The sequence below is a fragment of the Spodoptera frugiperda genome, chromosome 30 (assembly GCF_023101765.2).
Source record: "Spodoptera frugiperda isolate SF20-4 chromosome 30, AGI-APGP_CSIRO_Sfru_2.0, whole genome shotgun sequence".
Lineage (NCBI taxonomy): Eukaryota > Metazoa > Arthropoda > Insecta > Lepidoptera > Noctuidae > Spodoptera > Spodoptera frugiperda.
Genome location: NC_064241.1, coordinates 11,688,258 through 11,702,473, shown reverse-complemented (window position 1 = coordinate 11,702,473; position 14,216 = coordinate 11,688,258). Strand labels below are relative to the sequence as shown.

Genomic DNA, 14,216 nt, shown 5'->3' with positions numbered 1-14,216 from the left:
AAGAATAGTTCTGTCTCTACAAATTCTTTGTAAATGACAGAGATAGCACGATATTTAAGTGCAACTTAAAATTGAGTAGCATTTCAGTATTCGGGCGTAATTCACGAAAAGCAATTACTATGAAATCTTAGTTATGGTATACAGCAAGTCAAAATCTAAAACTGTTAAAACTCCATAAATGATTAAACATAGCAGGAAACTTTAATGCTTGGATACTTCCAAACTGGTTTTATATCCCTTCTAGTTCGAAATGAGTCGCTGGTCGGAAACTGCGGACGCTGCCCAACGTAAAGAGATGTTGGACGCCTTACTCCGTACAGTCCAGCGCTGGGGTCCCACGCCTGAAGCGGAGCACTGCATGCTGGTGGAACTGCTGGGGCTGCATACTGCAGTGTTGCTGGACGCGAGGGAACTTGGCCAGCATCTCGTCACATGCGCCGGCGCAGCCGTGGACAACAAGCTGCCGGCCGGACACTGGGTGCATCTCATCCGAGCTGTGGATGCTAAAGCCTCGGCGGTGCCTTTTGATCAGGTATAAATAGCATAATGGTATTAAATTTATGTTTAATTTTGTTGACCACTAGAACTAGTAGAGATCGAGCTATAGTTACTTAAGTAACATACATAACTCACAGTCTCGTACCAATTTCATAGAAAACTTTTGATTTAACAATTTGAAATAGTATTTAATTTGACTAGTTGTCAAGAATCCAATAGTGGATTTACAAGCACAATATATTCAAGACACTATAAAACGTGTTACATTCCCTACAGCTAGGCCACATACTTCGCGAGCTGGGAGTGGTGTGGTGGGAGGCGCGCACGCGCGTGCAGGCGGGCCCCGCGCTGCAAGCCGTGCAGGCCGTGCAGGCTATGCACGCCGTGCACGTGGCGCGTCTACTGCACGCACTGCTGCGGGCCTTCGTGCACGCTGCACGGGCACTCAGCTACACGCCCGACAGGGGTAACTAATTAAAAAAATCTTAATCTTATAATTAAAAAAATAGAAAAATATTGATTATATAATTAAATTTAAATATTTTTTTGCAGTCGAAGTACAATTTCAGTAATTTATAGTATTTAAAAAGAAATTACCTAATAACGTAACGTCAACACAGCTCCCCCTTTTCTCACCGAATCATAAAAAAATGACATAACATTAGATGTTTTTGGCACTCTACACTAGCTAAATGCCGTCTATTGTACTAATCAATTTTAATTCCTTTTGACTCAGGTATGCTTCACTACCTGGTCATGTTGTTGACAAATGTTAAATACAGCGAAGTAAAATGTGACATGTGATCCGCAGTGGCATGGTACGCGTGGTCCGGGCTGCAGGAGTCGTGGTGTGCGTGGGTGTCGCCCCAGGCGGGCGCTCCGCCCCTGCTGCCGTCCACCGCCGACCTGGAGGCCTACACGCCCATGCTCCGGCACTTCCTTGACTGTGTGCACCAGGTCATGCTGGACTGTCCTGGTTAGTAACATAATATTATATACCTACTCTATGTTAAGCTAACGGATTGGTAATCAAACGGCGCTGCCCATGGACACCTCATGCAGTACTACTGATTGCTTGCCATTATCATACAATGTTCCCTCAATCTTATTAAAAAGGGTTTCAAAATTTGAAATCATCATCAATAATCTGTGAGAGACCACTGCTGGACTACAAAGAGGTTTTTTTGAGAGTTAGAGATCCCAGATTAAGGGGATCAAGTTTATTATATAGAGGATCGTTGCTGCCCGGTAATAGGGGGTGAGCCTACAGCCATATTCTGGGTACAATGTTAAATATGTAGTACTTTAAAAAGACGGGATATTTTATTATTAGAACTTATGACGGGATATTTACCATGTTTATTCATTTTGGTGAGTTTCCGATATTTCGGCACTGTTGCAAGCGCCATGATCCCGTCATAAGTTCTAATAATAGTGTTAGTGACCATGTCAGTTTAAAAACTTATAAGACGGGATATTAATTTGAAAGCACTTACTTCTTTAGTTTTTACACATTTTTGGAATTAATTCTGTCCAGGCACAGAGATCCACCTCCTGCAGCAAATATTCGAGTGGTGCGTGCAGTCGTACATGTCGGCGCAGGGCCCCGGCTCGGGCGGCGCCCCGGGCCCCGCCTCGGGTCCCGCTTTGCAGGAAGCCCGAGTACAGGCCTCCGCCCTACTCGCTGAGATGGCCAAGCTGCCCTGGTCGGAGCACCAGTGGTTCTATGGCAAGTGTTTGCAGCAGGCTTTACAGGTAAGCATTGGATCAAATTAGGGAATATTTTTATTGCCCTGGCTCGAAGTAGGAACGGAGTGGTTATTAGTTAGTAAGAGTCTGACATTCACCCACTCGCCTCATTCTGGTTGGAACGACACATATGATTATCCTCTCAATAAATTAAAAATTTAAAAAACCCCCGACACAAAAACTTAATTTCCCTTTAAAAAGTAAAAAATAATAAAAGAAACTTAATCTTAAAGTACCTAAGAATGTACTAATAATTCTAAAAAAAAATACGTCGCGTTGGGGGACCGCTCCTAATTATTTGTTACTTACTGTTTAAGTACTTAACTATAATGCAGAAAATAGAAACATAGCGGCGCGGGCGGCGGTGTGCAGTCCGTATGAATGCGGTCCCCCAACGAGACGTATTTTTTTTTAGAATTATTAGTACATTCTTAGGTACTTTAAGATTAAGTTTCTTTTATTATTTTTTACTTTTTAAAGGGAAATTAAGTTTTTGTGTCGGGGGATTTTTAAATTTTTAATTTAATTTTTTATTTCATACTTTTTATAGGTAGGTTAGGTTAAGTTAGGCTTAGTATATTACATATACTTACTATAATTTCGATTCTTGTTAAGGTAAAGATTACACCTAAGGTCAAGCTCGTTCGCTTTTTTTTTGACTTATTAATTACTAGTTTTTGTTTCTATAAGTAGGCTAAAGATTACATTGGTGCAAGATTTTTTGTTTATAATAAAACGTTAAATTAAAAAAAAAATATTTTTGTTATTAAATTTTTAATTTATTTTTTAATCAATTTTTTATTTTTGTTATTATGAAAAAATAATATCTTTCAATATCTTCTTTCAGTGCGGTTTCATTTGAGACCCCATCCCCAGTATATTTGCAGATCTTCGGTTAATCTCCCGCTTACGTTACTTTCACCGCCCATAACTTTAAAACGGCTCAACCGATTTTCATCAAACATGTCTAAGAACACTCGCACATAAGTCCCCTTTCATACGAAAAAAACTAAATTGAAATCACTGCATCCGTTCGGGAGTTATGATGCCACAGACAGACAGACAGACACGTCAAACTAATAACACCCCTCTTTTGGCGTCGGGGGTTAAAAAGGGGAGATGTTGGTGGTACAATGGAAAGCGTGTCATTTAGATGTTGAACCCACGAACCAATAAAAAATCTAAATGTTTAAAAACCCCGTTTTTTTAACCCCTGATTATTTTGCAACTGTTTATCCATTGTACACAGATATCAAATCACACAGACCGCGAGCTGACGTCCTGGTGTACTAACACGTGGGGCTGCGCACGCGCAGACACGTTGCTGCGCGGCTGTGAACCTGCGCAACTGGCGCCGCATCTAGCGCAGCTACTGTATTTCTTCACGGGGACGTTACTGCCACACTCACAACAGGTAATAACTTGAACATAATTACCTATTAATGGAAAATAATTGAAACTAATTGGTTGATAAATAATAAAATCAATCAATCCTCCCTCTATCCCTCATCCCGTGTCTCCAAATGTTTAATCCCTAAAAGGTTGCGGCGCCGATTGCTTACCATTAGGTGACCCGCCTGTTCGTTTACCGGCTTATAACATAAAAACAAAACAAGTATTTTATACGTATCTAGGGGAGCTTAGACTAAATAATGGAATTTTTAACCGGTAGATGTGACATGTGACTGATGTGAAACGATTATCTATTTTATTCTAACTCTCAATACTTGTTTATTTATTCGAGTAGATACTAGAAGAAGCGTGCCAGTTACCATGGCGGCGCCTGCCGGAGCCGGCGCTGGACGAGGCGTTGGACCGGTTCTACATGGTGCACCACAACCCCGCCGTGCCGTACCACGACCTGCCGCAGTTCAAGTAACTATCATTTGATATTTATAACATTGATATTTAAGATATGTTGAAGCGTAAGCAATCATCTAATGGTAAAATATAATGTCTAATATGTCAAGAAAAATAATAAAAAAAAATTACTACTAGAGTAGAGTAGAATACATATGTTAGTCCCCCTTCCCCTCGCGTGGGTGTCGTACAAACCGATTGAGGAACTACACATTTACACAACTACGCATATGTTTTCTAACAAAACTGGACCTTTTAAACCACGATCTTAAATGCGCCTGAAAAATGTAGTATTTATTACGGGGTCGCGGAAGATTTGATGAGTTGCCGAGGCTTCGGCTCGAAAAGCAGAAGTAAGAACAGGGTGCTTTTTAGTCAGTAAGTGTCTGACACTCCCTCTCATCTCGCCCAAGACAAGAGAAAAATCATCCAATGAGTATTCCTAGTCATTGGAGGTTTTTCCCCCTTTAAAAAGGGGGATATTGTGGCAAACTTCCCCTTTTTGTAGAAGAGTGTTGATGATGTTGGTGAAAGTTTACTTATCTTATTTATATGTTTGGTCTGCATAATCAAATTGTACGAAATGGTTTCCAAATTCGTTTCTTAATTACTGAATGATGCACTTATAGTAATATGATATTTATACACCAGGGTGATCCTGGTAGCCTGTGAGCTATCGACCCTCCAGCCTGCATCATCAGAGCCCCTGTCCTGCCTGAAGCGTGCGCGCGGAGTGTCGCAGTGGGTGCGCGCCGCGTGCGCCCCTGCGCTAACTGCGCATGTCACTGCGCAAACTGCGCATCTACTGCGCGTCATGGAGATGTTAGGTACGTTGTACATGTGGACATTTATATACTAATATTGTTTATTATTTTAGGCGCTTTACATAATTTGAGCCAAGATAGACAAATCGTAAATCGAGTTACGCAACAACGAACTTGTAACTCCTCTGGTATTGCGTAGCACTATTTGGATGCCAGCAGGTGGCGCTGATCACTCACCATAAGCTTAACGACATGTTCATTTGCTAGATCTAGTCTTAATGTAATTGCAGAACTAAAATTCTAGACGTAAATTTATAAAATCTCATAATTTGGTCTCGCAAATAATTTTCCATACAAGTCGTTCACATGTCACCCATTTCGAAAGTAGATCTTCAGTGCCATTTATAAAGAAAGTGAACCCTTTGCCTTCCAGCGCCACATTTAGAAGAGTCGGGAGGAGAGCTGGAGGAGTTGATGTCTCGCGCCGTCGTCATCATGTGTATAGAGCCTGCAGCGACCTCTGCCTTACCGGTAAGAAACTTTATAATTTTAGTTTACAAGGAAAATACCCTTTGTTTTAAAATTACTATTTACAGGAGTGTTGTTTTTTTTTTCATAAAATATTAATATGATCATTGATCTTTGTCATACATATTTCCAATTTTTATGTGTCTGCCTTACTCGACTAGTTTCAGGCTACGCCATGGGCTTATTATAGTCATGTAAAGCATAGTGCGACCAAAGACGTATCGAGCGTCAGTTGTTAATTTAATATTGACAATTACATATGATACACATTTATGTTTTTTTTAAATAATTATGTTTTTGACAATATACTGCACTTAAAACTTACCTTAACTCATTGAACGCTACGGGGGTCACCGGTGACCGACGTTAGCGGAGGATTTGACTTCAACAGTTTTCTATTGGCAGACAAAGACAAAATTTTATTTTATAAATCAAACAAGCACATCTGACCTTTGTGTCTGTATATGCCTATTTAATTACCCCACATTTCTTACCCGCAGGTGTGGGTATCGTGGGTATCCAGCGCGAGTCCCCGCTTGGTCCGCGCCACAGTATCGGCGGCGGCGGCGCTGACTGCCTTCGAGTACTTCGCCGTGCTCGCCGACACCGCTGTGCGGGCACTGCTACTCTGTACTGGTGAGAGCATTAATACATTTGCTACCACCCCACCCCCTGGGGGTGTCGTGTGTAATCTATTGGACTACATATTCTACAGAGAGCAAGCACCAGCTTTCTGATAAACCTAATCGGTTTAAACTGCAATTAATTATAGGTACTTACTTATGATTTAAAATGTTTTAGCTTTTAAGAAACAAGTATGCTATGTAACGTTAAAATTCATCTATCAGACAAAATTCATAGAAAAGTGTGTATAGTTTTTGACATTTAGATAAAAAGTACTAAATTAGACAAGTGGTAATCACATCTATTTGTGTTTCCCCAGAGCCAGTAGGTTGGGGCGAGGTATCGTCCCGCTGGCAGTCGTGTCCGTGGCGCGAGGGGGGTCCGCTGTGCGTGCGTGCGCGCCTGCACGCCGCGTACGCAGCCGCACTCACACACACGCACACCCCGCGCGCACTGCACGACCTACTCGCTGCACTACTGGCCGCTGACATACACTTGTACGTTTATAAATACATATAATATTGGATGAAACATAAACAGCTATCGTTCCAGCTTGCTTCATTTATATGTAACAATTTGTGATTTTTTATGAAATAGAGGGTAAACGAGCAGACACCCGTCTGCTCACCTGATGGTGAGCGATCAGCGCCGCTCATGAACACGCATGTTTTAAAAAGGCACCCATAACCCAGGAGAAAAGCCTAATGTATTAAAAAAAAAGAAAAACAAGTATATAGATAGCCAATCATAATAGATGAATACAAAAAATCACAAACACCTAGTATTTTGTTTTTATCACTGACTAGGGCTGCTTCATTCACATTTTGTTATATGTATAAGCAACCATACAAATAAAAAGGTCGCATATAAAAATATCATTTTATTTTCCAATAGCGTGGACAACGAACCAATGATAGCGGTGTGGATATGCTTCGCGTGCCGTATAGCTGTCTCGCTCCCACAAGATACTGATGAAGCACGGGAGAGCTGCGCGTGCGCACGGTCGCTAGTGTCGCGCTGGGCAGAGACACCGCGCCGGTCTATACTCAGGGTCGTCACTATGCATACTGATACTGATAAACCTACTGCACTGTGAGTACTGCTTATTAACAATAATAGATCTTATTACTAAGCTGGAAGAGTGGTTTTTAAATAACATGTAATTGGAGAAATCATCAATTGGGAGAAGTTTACTGCCAAATAACTGCGGAACGTCGAGTCGAGAGTAAAAATATCTACCTAAAAATTACGCCGTTTAAAATAGAGCCATCTGACAAACTTTCATACACATTCATAAGACGAGAAACAGTTTAACCCATTTAGTACTACCGGAGCTGCGGACTACCTAGCGTGATATAGAGGCTGGAAAAGCAGGAGTAGGAACGAAGTGGTTTTTAGTTAGTAAGAGTCTGATACGCGCTCTCTATGGTCCAAGGCGGGAGAAGTAATTGGATGTTTTCCCCCCTCAAAAAACCCCATTTAGTACTATCATACTAACGTCACATTTCACTAGGTAGCTAAATAACAATAATTGTTAATCATTTCTTATTTTCCTTCCAGCCATCGCATCCTTTGCCGCTACGCTCAATGCGTGATGTCCCCCGACGACAACGCACGCCGGAACTATGAGACCGCCTGCAGTACCACGTTGGGCGCCAACAGTGACGTCATCACGTGGGCCGCCTCCCCGCAACTCACCAAACTAGTTAGACTCGCCATCAGACTATGGCCAAAGTATGAGAAATACTTCCAACACGAAATGAAATTAGCTCCCGAAGAAAATAATGTAAGTGTTTAAAGACTGTCTTTATATGTAGTGTAGTTATTTTAACGAATTTTATTATGAATAATGTGCAGTCTAATTTGCTCTTTATAGTAGTGAGAATAAAGTGTTAAATGCCGTGTCCTTTACGGAGAGAAGTAGTTTGCGCAACTAGCTTGTAATGTTTTAAAGTAAACTTGGAAGCTTTGATGAAACATATAGATAATGCCGCTATACAATGTACACCCAAGTTACATAAAACTGTATATAATTATAGTATTATTTTGCTAAGCCTTGCCAAAATTTAGAATAAAATTATTTTTTAATAAAAGTTGCGCAAAACTGTGTAACTTGCGCTAAGTTGCGCATGTCGTGGTACAATGCGCAACGCTAAAAATAAATACGTACACCTTTAGAATGTTTTTAAATAATACTCTGTAGACGAACCAATTTTAAATCGATATTATTATAGTAATTTAAGTTTATTATTTGTGACTGAATGTGTAATAAAAGTGAAAATGTCTACCGTATAGATAGAAAAGTATAAAGAGAGGAAACGCTTCATAGCGTATGACTGATAAAAATACTTCTAAAATTTTATGAAATTTTTAATACTATCATTAGAACCTGAGACATGATATTTACCATGTTTATTTATGTCCATGAGTTTCCGTGATCATGGCGCTTGCAACAGTGCTGAAATATCGGAAACTCACATAGTCATTAACAAATTACCATGTCAGTTTAAAAACTTACTTACTAATTATGTATTTAGAAAAGACTTATTTGTTTTTTTTTTATAATCTAGTTATGAATATCCATTCCTAAAGGTATTAGCGAAAGACTAAATACTAGTTCATTGTAAATCCTTATTATTTTAGTTATTAAAATACTGTTTCGAAAATTCCTTATTAATATGTGTACTAGTCAAATGTATGACAAAATTATTAATTAGCTACCAAATGTTTTTTTTATATTCTTATTAAAATTAAAGACTGCACGGTTGGCGTAGTGACTGGGCAACCGGCTGCCGCATACCGTGTAGCGGGTTCGATTCCCGCACGAAACAACTCTTTGTGTGATCCACAAACTGTTGTTTCGGGTCAGGGTGTCATGTGTATGTGAACTTGTATGTTTGTAAACGCACCCATGACACAGGAGAAATGCCTAGTGTGGGGGTAACGTTTAAAAAAATTGAATTATGAATTATTATTTAACACAATCCCAATAACAGAAGATAGATCGGTAAATTGTGTCTATTCAAATTTTGTTAGTTTAATGTAATAAAACAATTGTTAAGTGCTGGTATGTAATATATTATTATGCTATGTATGTATTGTATAAATAAACATATCACACGTACTGGGTGACAGGCTCACCGTTTTAATATTATAGTATATTTAATAATACTCTTTTTAAAATTATTCTCAGCCAACTCTATATAATTATTAATTACAATTCAATTAAATGAGATGTGTACTGTTTTTTTATGAAACAAAATGTTACAATCAATAATGCTTCTGATTGATGAATTGGTTGCTCAAATAAAACAATGTTATGTTAGCTTTAAAATAAATATAATTTTCTAATTAACTGGGTTTATTATTTTACAATATTTAAGTCTTACATCTATTACAATAATAAATACTTTTTAACACTAAAATATTATATTATATTAGAAATATATTACATTGTTTGCAATTGCAATCAACCACAGCTCACACCTAGCAAGCTCTAGGTTTGAATGGCACATTTCACGTAAATTTAAAAAGGTACTGTCAGCACAGTTGTTTGGTATGCAGATAACAAAATAAACAATTAACTTAGTACAGAGACAGTAGCTATTATTAAGTATGTATATGGTTTTTAACCAAGCCATTAGTCGGTTCAGTAGTCAACCAATGGTTGAATCAATTTTTATTTTCGTACCTACACACTAAATAGTGGCACTGACTGTACTTATTGCTTTAGGAATAAGTCGTGGACCATTTTTAAAGATTTCAACAATGAATCATATAAAAACGAAAGTATGAACCAAATTATCTTTTAAATATTCTAATACCATTTGACACACAGTTTGAGCTGAATATTATCTATATTATAAAGATCAATGTCCACTCGTGACAGATGTTATCAGTCGCTTATTGATAAAGATGACTATTACACGTGTTCGCAAACATGTCCCAAGTACTCGTTAGAACATATCTTTTAATATATGTATTATATCACTTATATTATGTGACTGGGTCCTGAGACTTGATTACAACTATTTTAGCACTTATTTACAAGGCAGGTAAGTCTAAATTAAAACTTCATTGAGCAATATTTCACTTAGTTAATAATTTAAATAAATTATGCTTAAATAAAATTCGACTTAATCTCTTCTCTCATATCTCCCTAAGTATTGTGGGTACAAATGCCAATAATGCTACCATATTTATTATAAACAAGCTACACCAAATTGTCCTTTTTACCAACATACAACTTTATTATAAAGTCATACGGTTGAAAATCGATTGCCTAACAGATTAGGATCACTACATAGTATAAAACAAAGTCGCTTTTTCTGTCCCTATGTCCCTTTGTTTGCTTAAATCTTTAAAACTACGCAACAGATTTCGATGCGGTATTTTTTAATAGATAGAATGATTCAAGAGGAAGGTTTATATGTATAAAACATGCATTATTACCATTGCACCCATGCGAAGCTGGGGTGATGCACTAGTTAATAATAAGTACCTTATATATTGGCATTTGTACACAACACTTTACTTTGAGAGTCTTTTCATGTCACACGCATTCTAAAACCTTTTCCCATGGTAATGTATGACGAGCCCCAGTACAGCGGATACGGTGGCGATACCACTAGCCTGTGGTACACTGAGCCTGCTCCCCCACAGCCAGCCAGGTGGCAGCCAGCTGACTGCATGTATGGTGTCCAGCAGGAACTTGGTGGTGGTCAGGGACGCCTGTGTGAACCTTGCAGGCGCACACTTCGTCCGGTCTGGTCGTCTTAGAGCCTCTGATGACGCGTTGAGGGCACGGATTGATCTGTGATTGTAATTGTTATTGTAGTTATTTAGTTTAAGTTTTAGTTCTTTGTTTCTTGTATGTATTTGAGGCCTTTGTGATGATGTATTTTGGGGTGTTTTGTAGAGATGTGAATTATATTAAATTTATTTTGGTCTGCGAAGTCAAATAGTGAATCTGAGCAGATTTTTGTTAAACTATTGCTGATTTCATTTTTATTATTGAAGTGTTTAGATATTTTAAAGACTTGTTACTTACAAGGGTTCGACAGAAATAAATAATTGAAATAGTAAAGATATAGGACTAGTAATCTTCATAAAAATATTTACAATATTTATGTTTCTGAATGTAATAAATTAACAAATGGCTTATAGGTAGTAAATAATAAAAGCAATAAATGTGTAAGCCAAACTTTTTATTAAATTATCATATTCTGCTCGAAATGTAGGATTACTGTCAGTGTCATGATAAGCCCTTATTGAGATCAGTGTCATTAAGATAAAACAATCTTGGTCGCCTAGCTTCACTTCTAGGGTAGAAACACCAATAGTTAACAAATGTCTTACAAAATAGCTCTTAGTGCCACTTAGCTTTTCCACTAGAGATGTGCTATGCTATGTTGCTGTAGATACTTTTGGCTTCCACCAATCATATTCGTTGCTACGCAGAGCACTGGTGGAAACAGACTCAGCTAAGCTATGTTTTTTATATGGAGAGATGCGTGCTATGGATGGCATCCCCATTATCGATACATTGCATACTCGAGCTACGCATCTTCCTCACACAGCTACATATCTTAGTATCAGTGGAAACAGTCACATAGTTTCACAGCTTATCTATTACATCTTCGTAGCATAGCTACATAGCACATCTTTAGTAGAAAAGCTTCCTTAACCAGTCAAAAAGTTATTTCTCAAAAGAAGAGGTATCAAATAAGGTACAGAACAAATAAATTCTTTTGTAACTTTGTAAACCTATCTCTAACGAACCTGAGGAAGCCGACAAACGCCGACAGTGACCAGAACAGTTTGTGTGCCGTCCGGATCTTGAACTCTGTGTCCTTGGACACGTGCAGCATGCCCGTGTCTATGAGGAACGATAGTTTCTCAGCCTGGAGGTACGCCAGGGTGAACGCACTGCCTGCCACGCCCAGGGTACCCCAGAATGAACCGTCCTGCAAGAAAATGCTTTTGTGATTTGGTCCTTATAAAAGGCTCTTCCTTCTATACGGTAGGTGGCTAGTAAGGTTTAAAAAACACCTTCATAAGTGCAAAACTATTATCCGGAGCCGCGGACTGCCTAGCGCTTTACCGGGGCTCCGGCTCCAGCTCGAAAAGCAGGAGTAGTAACGGGGTGGTATTTAGTCAGTAAGAGTCTGACACTCCCTCTCGCCTCGCTCAAGGCGGGAGAATCTATTGGATAATTTTCCCCCCTTAAAAAAGGTACAAAACCATTAAATTACTCTTGCCCTGAATAAGGTGGGAGTGTCAGACTATAACGAACTCTACTCCTGCTTCGAGCCGGAGCCCCAAATCTGAATATTGACTCTATTCTGTTATGTATTCTTATTTTACTATCTTCTTCTTTCAGACTATCAGTTATTATCAAACTTCTAGTTTGGTATAACAAAATTCAGACTCAACAGCCATGTGCCTGTACCTACTGTCAGGCAACCGGGTAGGTTTTTCTTACTGTTACTTACTTATTTACATCTACTTATTTAAAGTTTCAAAACATTTAAGTTGACAAATGCTTTTCATGAAATAACTTACTTTCGTTCCAAATCCGTAAGCGAGTGCAGTTTTGAGAGCCATAGCATCGTCGAAGAGCCGCATGCAGGCGCGGGCGGCCGCCAGTCGCGCGCTCGCTGACATCACGTCCTGCCGCTTGGCTGTAGAGCCCCATAGCTTCAGAGCGTAGCATGCTAGGTTTACCACCTAAATAGAGACAAGGTATCATACAGTAAAGATATAATATATAAACTAGCATAAATATAAAAAAAAATATTTGTATCACTATCCTTCAACAGCGCTTTGTACTAAAAAACCTTCAAGTTCAAACGATATAAATAATAAGTAAGTACAAGTACTATTTATATACTATGGATGAATGGATAAAAATTTGGCGCGTAAAGAGTGTCAATTTCGTTAGGTGAAGATGTGGTAATGTGAAGAACAAACACACATTGCACTTTGAATATTTGCTATGCTTATGTGATTGTGTCTTGTAATGTGTAAACAAGTAATAAGTAAAAGTATGCTTTCTGGTGTTTCGATTTAAGGTTCCTTTTTGATCCGGCTGATTTGAAAATACGAGTAGCTGGTTTAATTTAAACAAGACCAATCTACCAGCGACTTTAACTGATTCAATCGAATCACATAAACCAATAAAGATACCTATAATAATCAAACAATAAAAAAATATCTTGAACTGAAAACAAAATTCATTCACAAAATGCAAGCACATGTGCAATCATTGATTAAGTACATAATTTATTTACCAATATCGTAATAATATCACCACACCAATAAATGAAGTATCACACATACCTACTTTATCTTTACATAAGTAAACAGGTAGTACATGTATCACATATCATAATTATTATTAATATAAGTTCTTCCTACCTTATCCCGATTAGCGTGCGCCTGCAACAGATCAGCCAATTCGTTCACAGCAGCCATGACACTTTAACAACCTCAATAGCTACTGCTCTCCTTCAATAACCCACGATAACACTGACGTATTCAACTATGTAATGTTTTTCCCAAAAACATCTACTACAGTTATGTAAGCAATCAATTTGATAGCCAAACGTAGTTATCTGCACATGACATTGTAATCTTTGTGAATTAGATATGAAAATATAGATATTTAGTACAGTCAGCACAGCTATTTACTAAGCAGGTAAGATTAAAGATTGATTCAGTACAGAAATAGTAACCATTGGTTGGCTACTGAACCAGGAGTAGGTTACAGAGGATATGATAATGTTCGTTAAAAATTATACAATTTACCACCGTCCTCAGTCATTTAATGGTTACTTAACCCAGTCCTTAGCAATTGTTTTCGATACAAAATCGTTACTAAGGAATAGTTTAAGTAATCATTACATGTCTCTGAGGGCGGCAGTTAGTATCAAAAGCAAAGAATCTATATCTATAAGGCCCGAATACTCAAACGCTCTCAAATGTAGTTCTGTCACTATCAATTCTTTATAAAATGACAGAGATAGCACGATATTTAAGTACAACTTAAAATTGAGTAGCGTTTGAGTATTCGGGCGTAAATGTATGATAACTTCTGTCTCTGTGCTAAGTCAATCTTTATTTTCTTACCTGAATAATAAATAGCTGTGCTGATTGTACCTACTGTTCTGAACTGAATAGAACAGGTATGAA

General features: G+C 38.3%; 2 protein-coding genes across 2 annotated transcripts in view; one reads left to right on the top strand and one right to left on the bottom strand.

Moving 5' to 3' along the window:
• LOC118270074 (uncharacterized) overlaps nt 1–9,378 on the top strand; it is a 25,396-nt gene extending 16,018 nt beyond the window's left edge. Inside the window, exons 26-37 of the mRNA XM_050707126.1 lie at nt 245–532; nt 775–964; nt 1,310–1,474; nt 2,036–2,253; nt 3,497–3,661; nt 3,995–4,122; nt 4,759–4,934; nt 5,305–5,402; nt 5,900–6,035; nt 6,343–6,520; nt 6,918–7,115; nt 7,584–9,378. Of these exons, the coding sequence (XP_050563083.1) occupies nt 245–532; nt 775–964; nt 1,310–1,474; nt 2,036–2,253; nt 3,497–3,661; nt 3,995–4,122; nt 4,759–4,934; nt 5,305–5,402; nt 5,900–6,035; nt 6,343–6,520; nt 6,918–7,115; nt 7,584–7,821 (2,178 nt within the window). The 3' untranslated portion in view covers nt 7,822–9,378. The remainder of the gene's footprint in view (nt 1–244; nt 533–774; nt 965–1,309; nt 1,475–2,035; nt 2,254–3,496; nt 3,662–3,994; nt 4,123–4,758; nt 4,935–5,304; nt 5,403–5,899; nt 6,036–6,342; nt 6,521–6,917; nt 7,116–7,583) is intronic.
• Nucleotides 9,078–14,216, bottom strand: LOC118269806 (peroxisomal membrane protein 11C-like). Its single transcript, XM_035585126.2, has 5 exons — nt 14,154–14,216; nt 13,443–13,658; nt 12,588–12,752; nt 11,805–11,989; nt 9,078–10,836 (listed from the first exon to the last, which is right to left on the bottom strand). The coding sequence occupies exons 2-5, from the start codon at nt 13,497–13,499 to the stop codon at nt 10,587–10,589; spliced, it is 657 nt and encodes a 218-aa protein (XP_035441019.1). The 5' UTR covers nt 13,500–13,658; nt 14,154–14,216; the 3' UTR covers nt 9,078–10,586.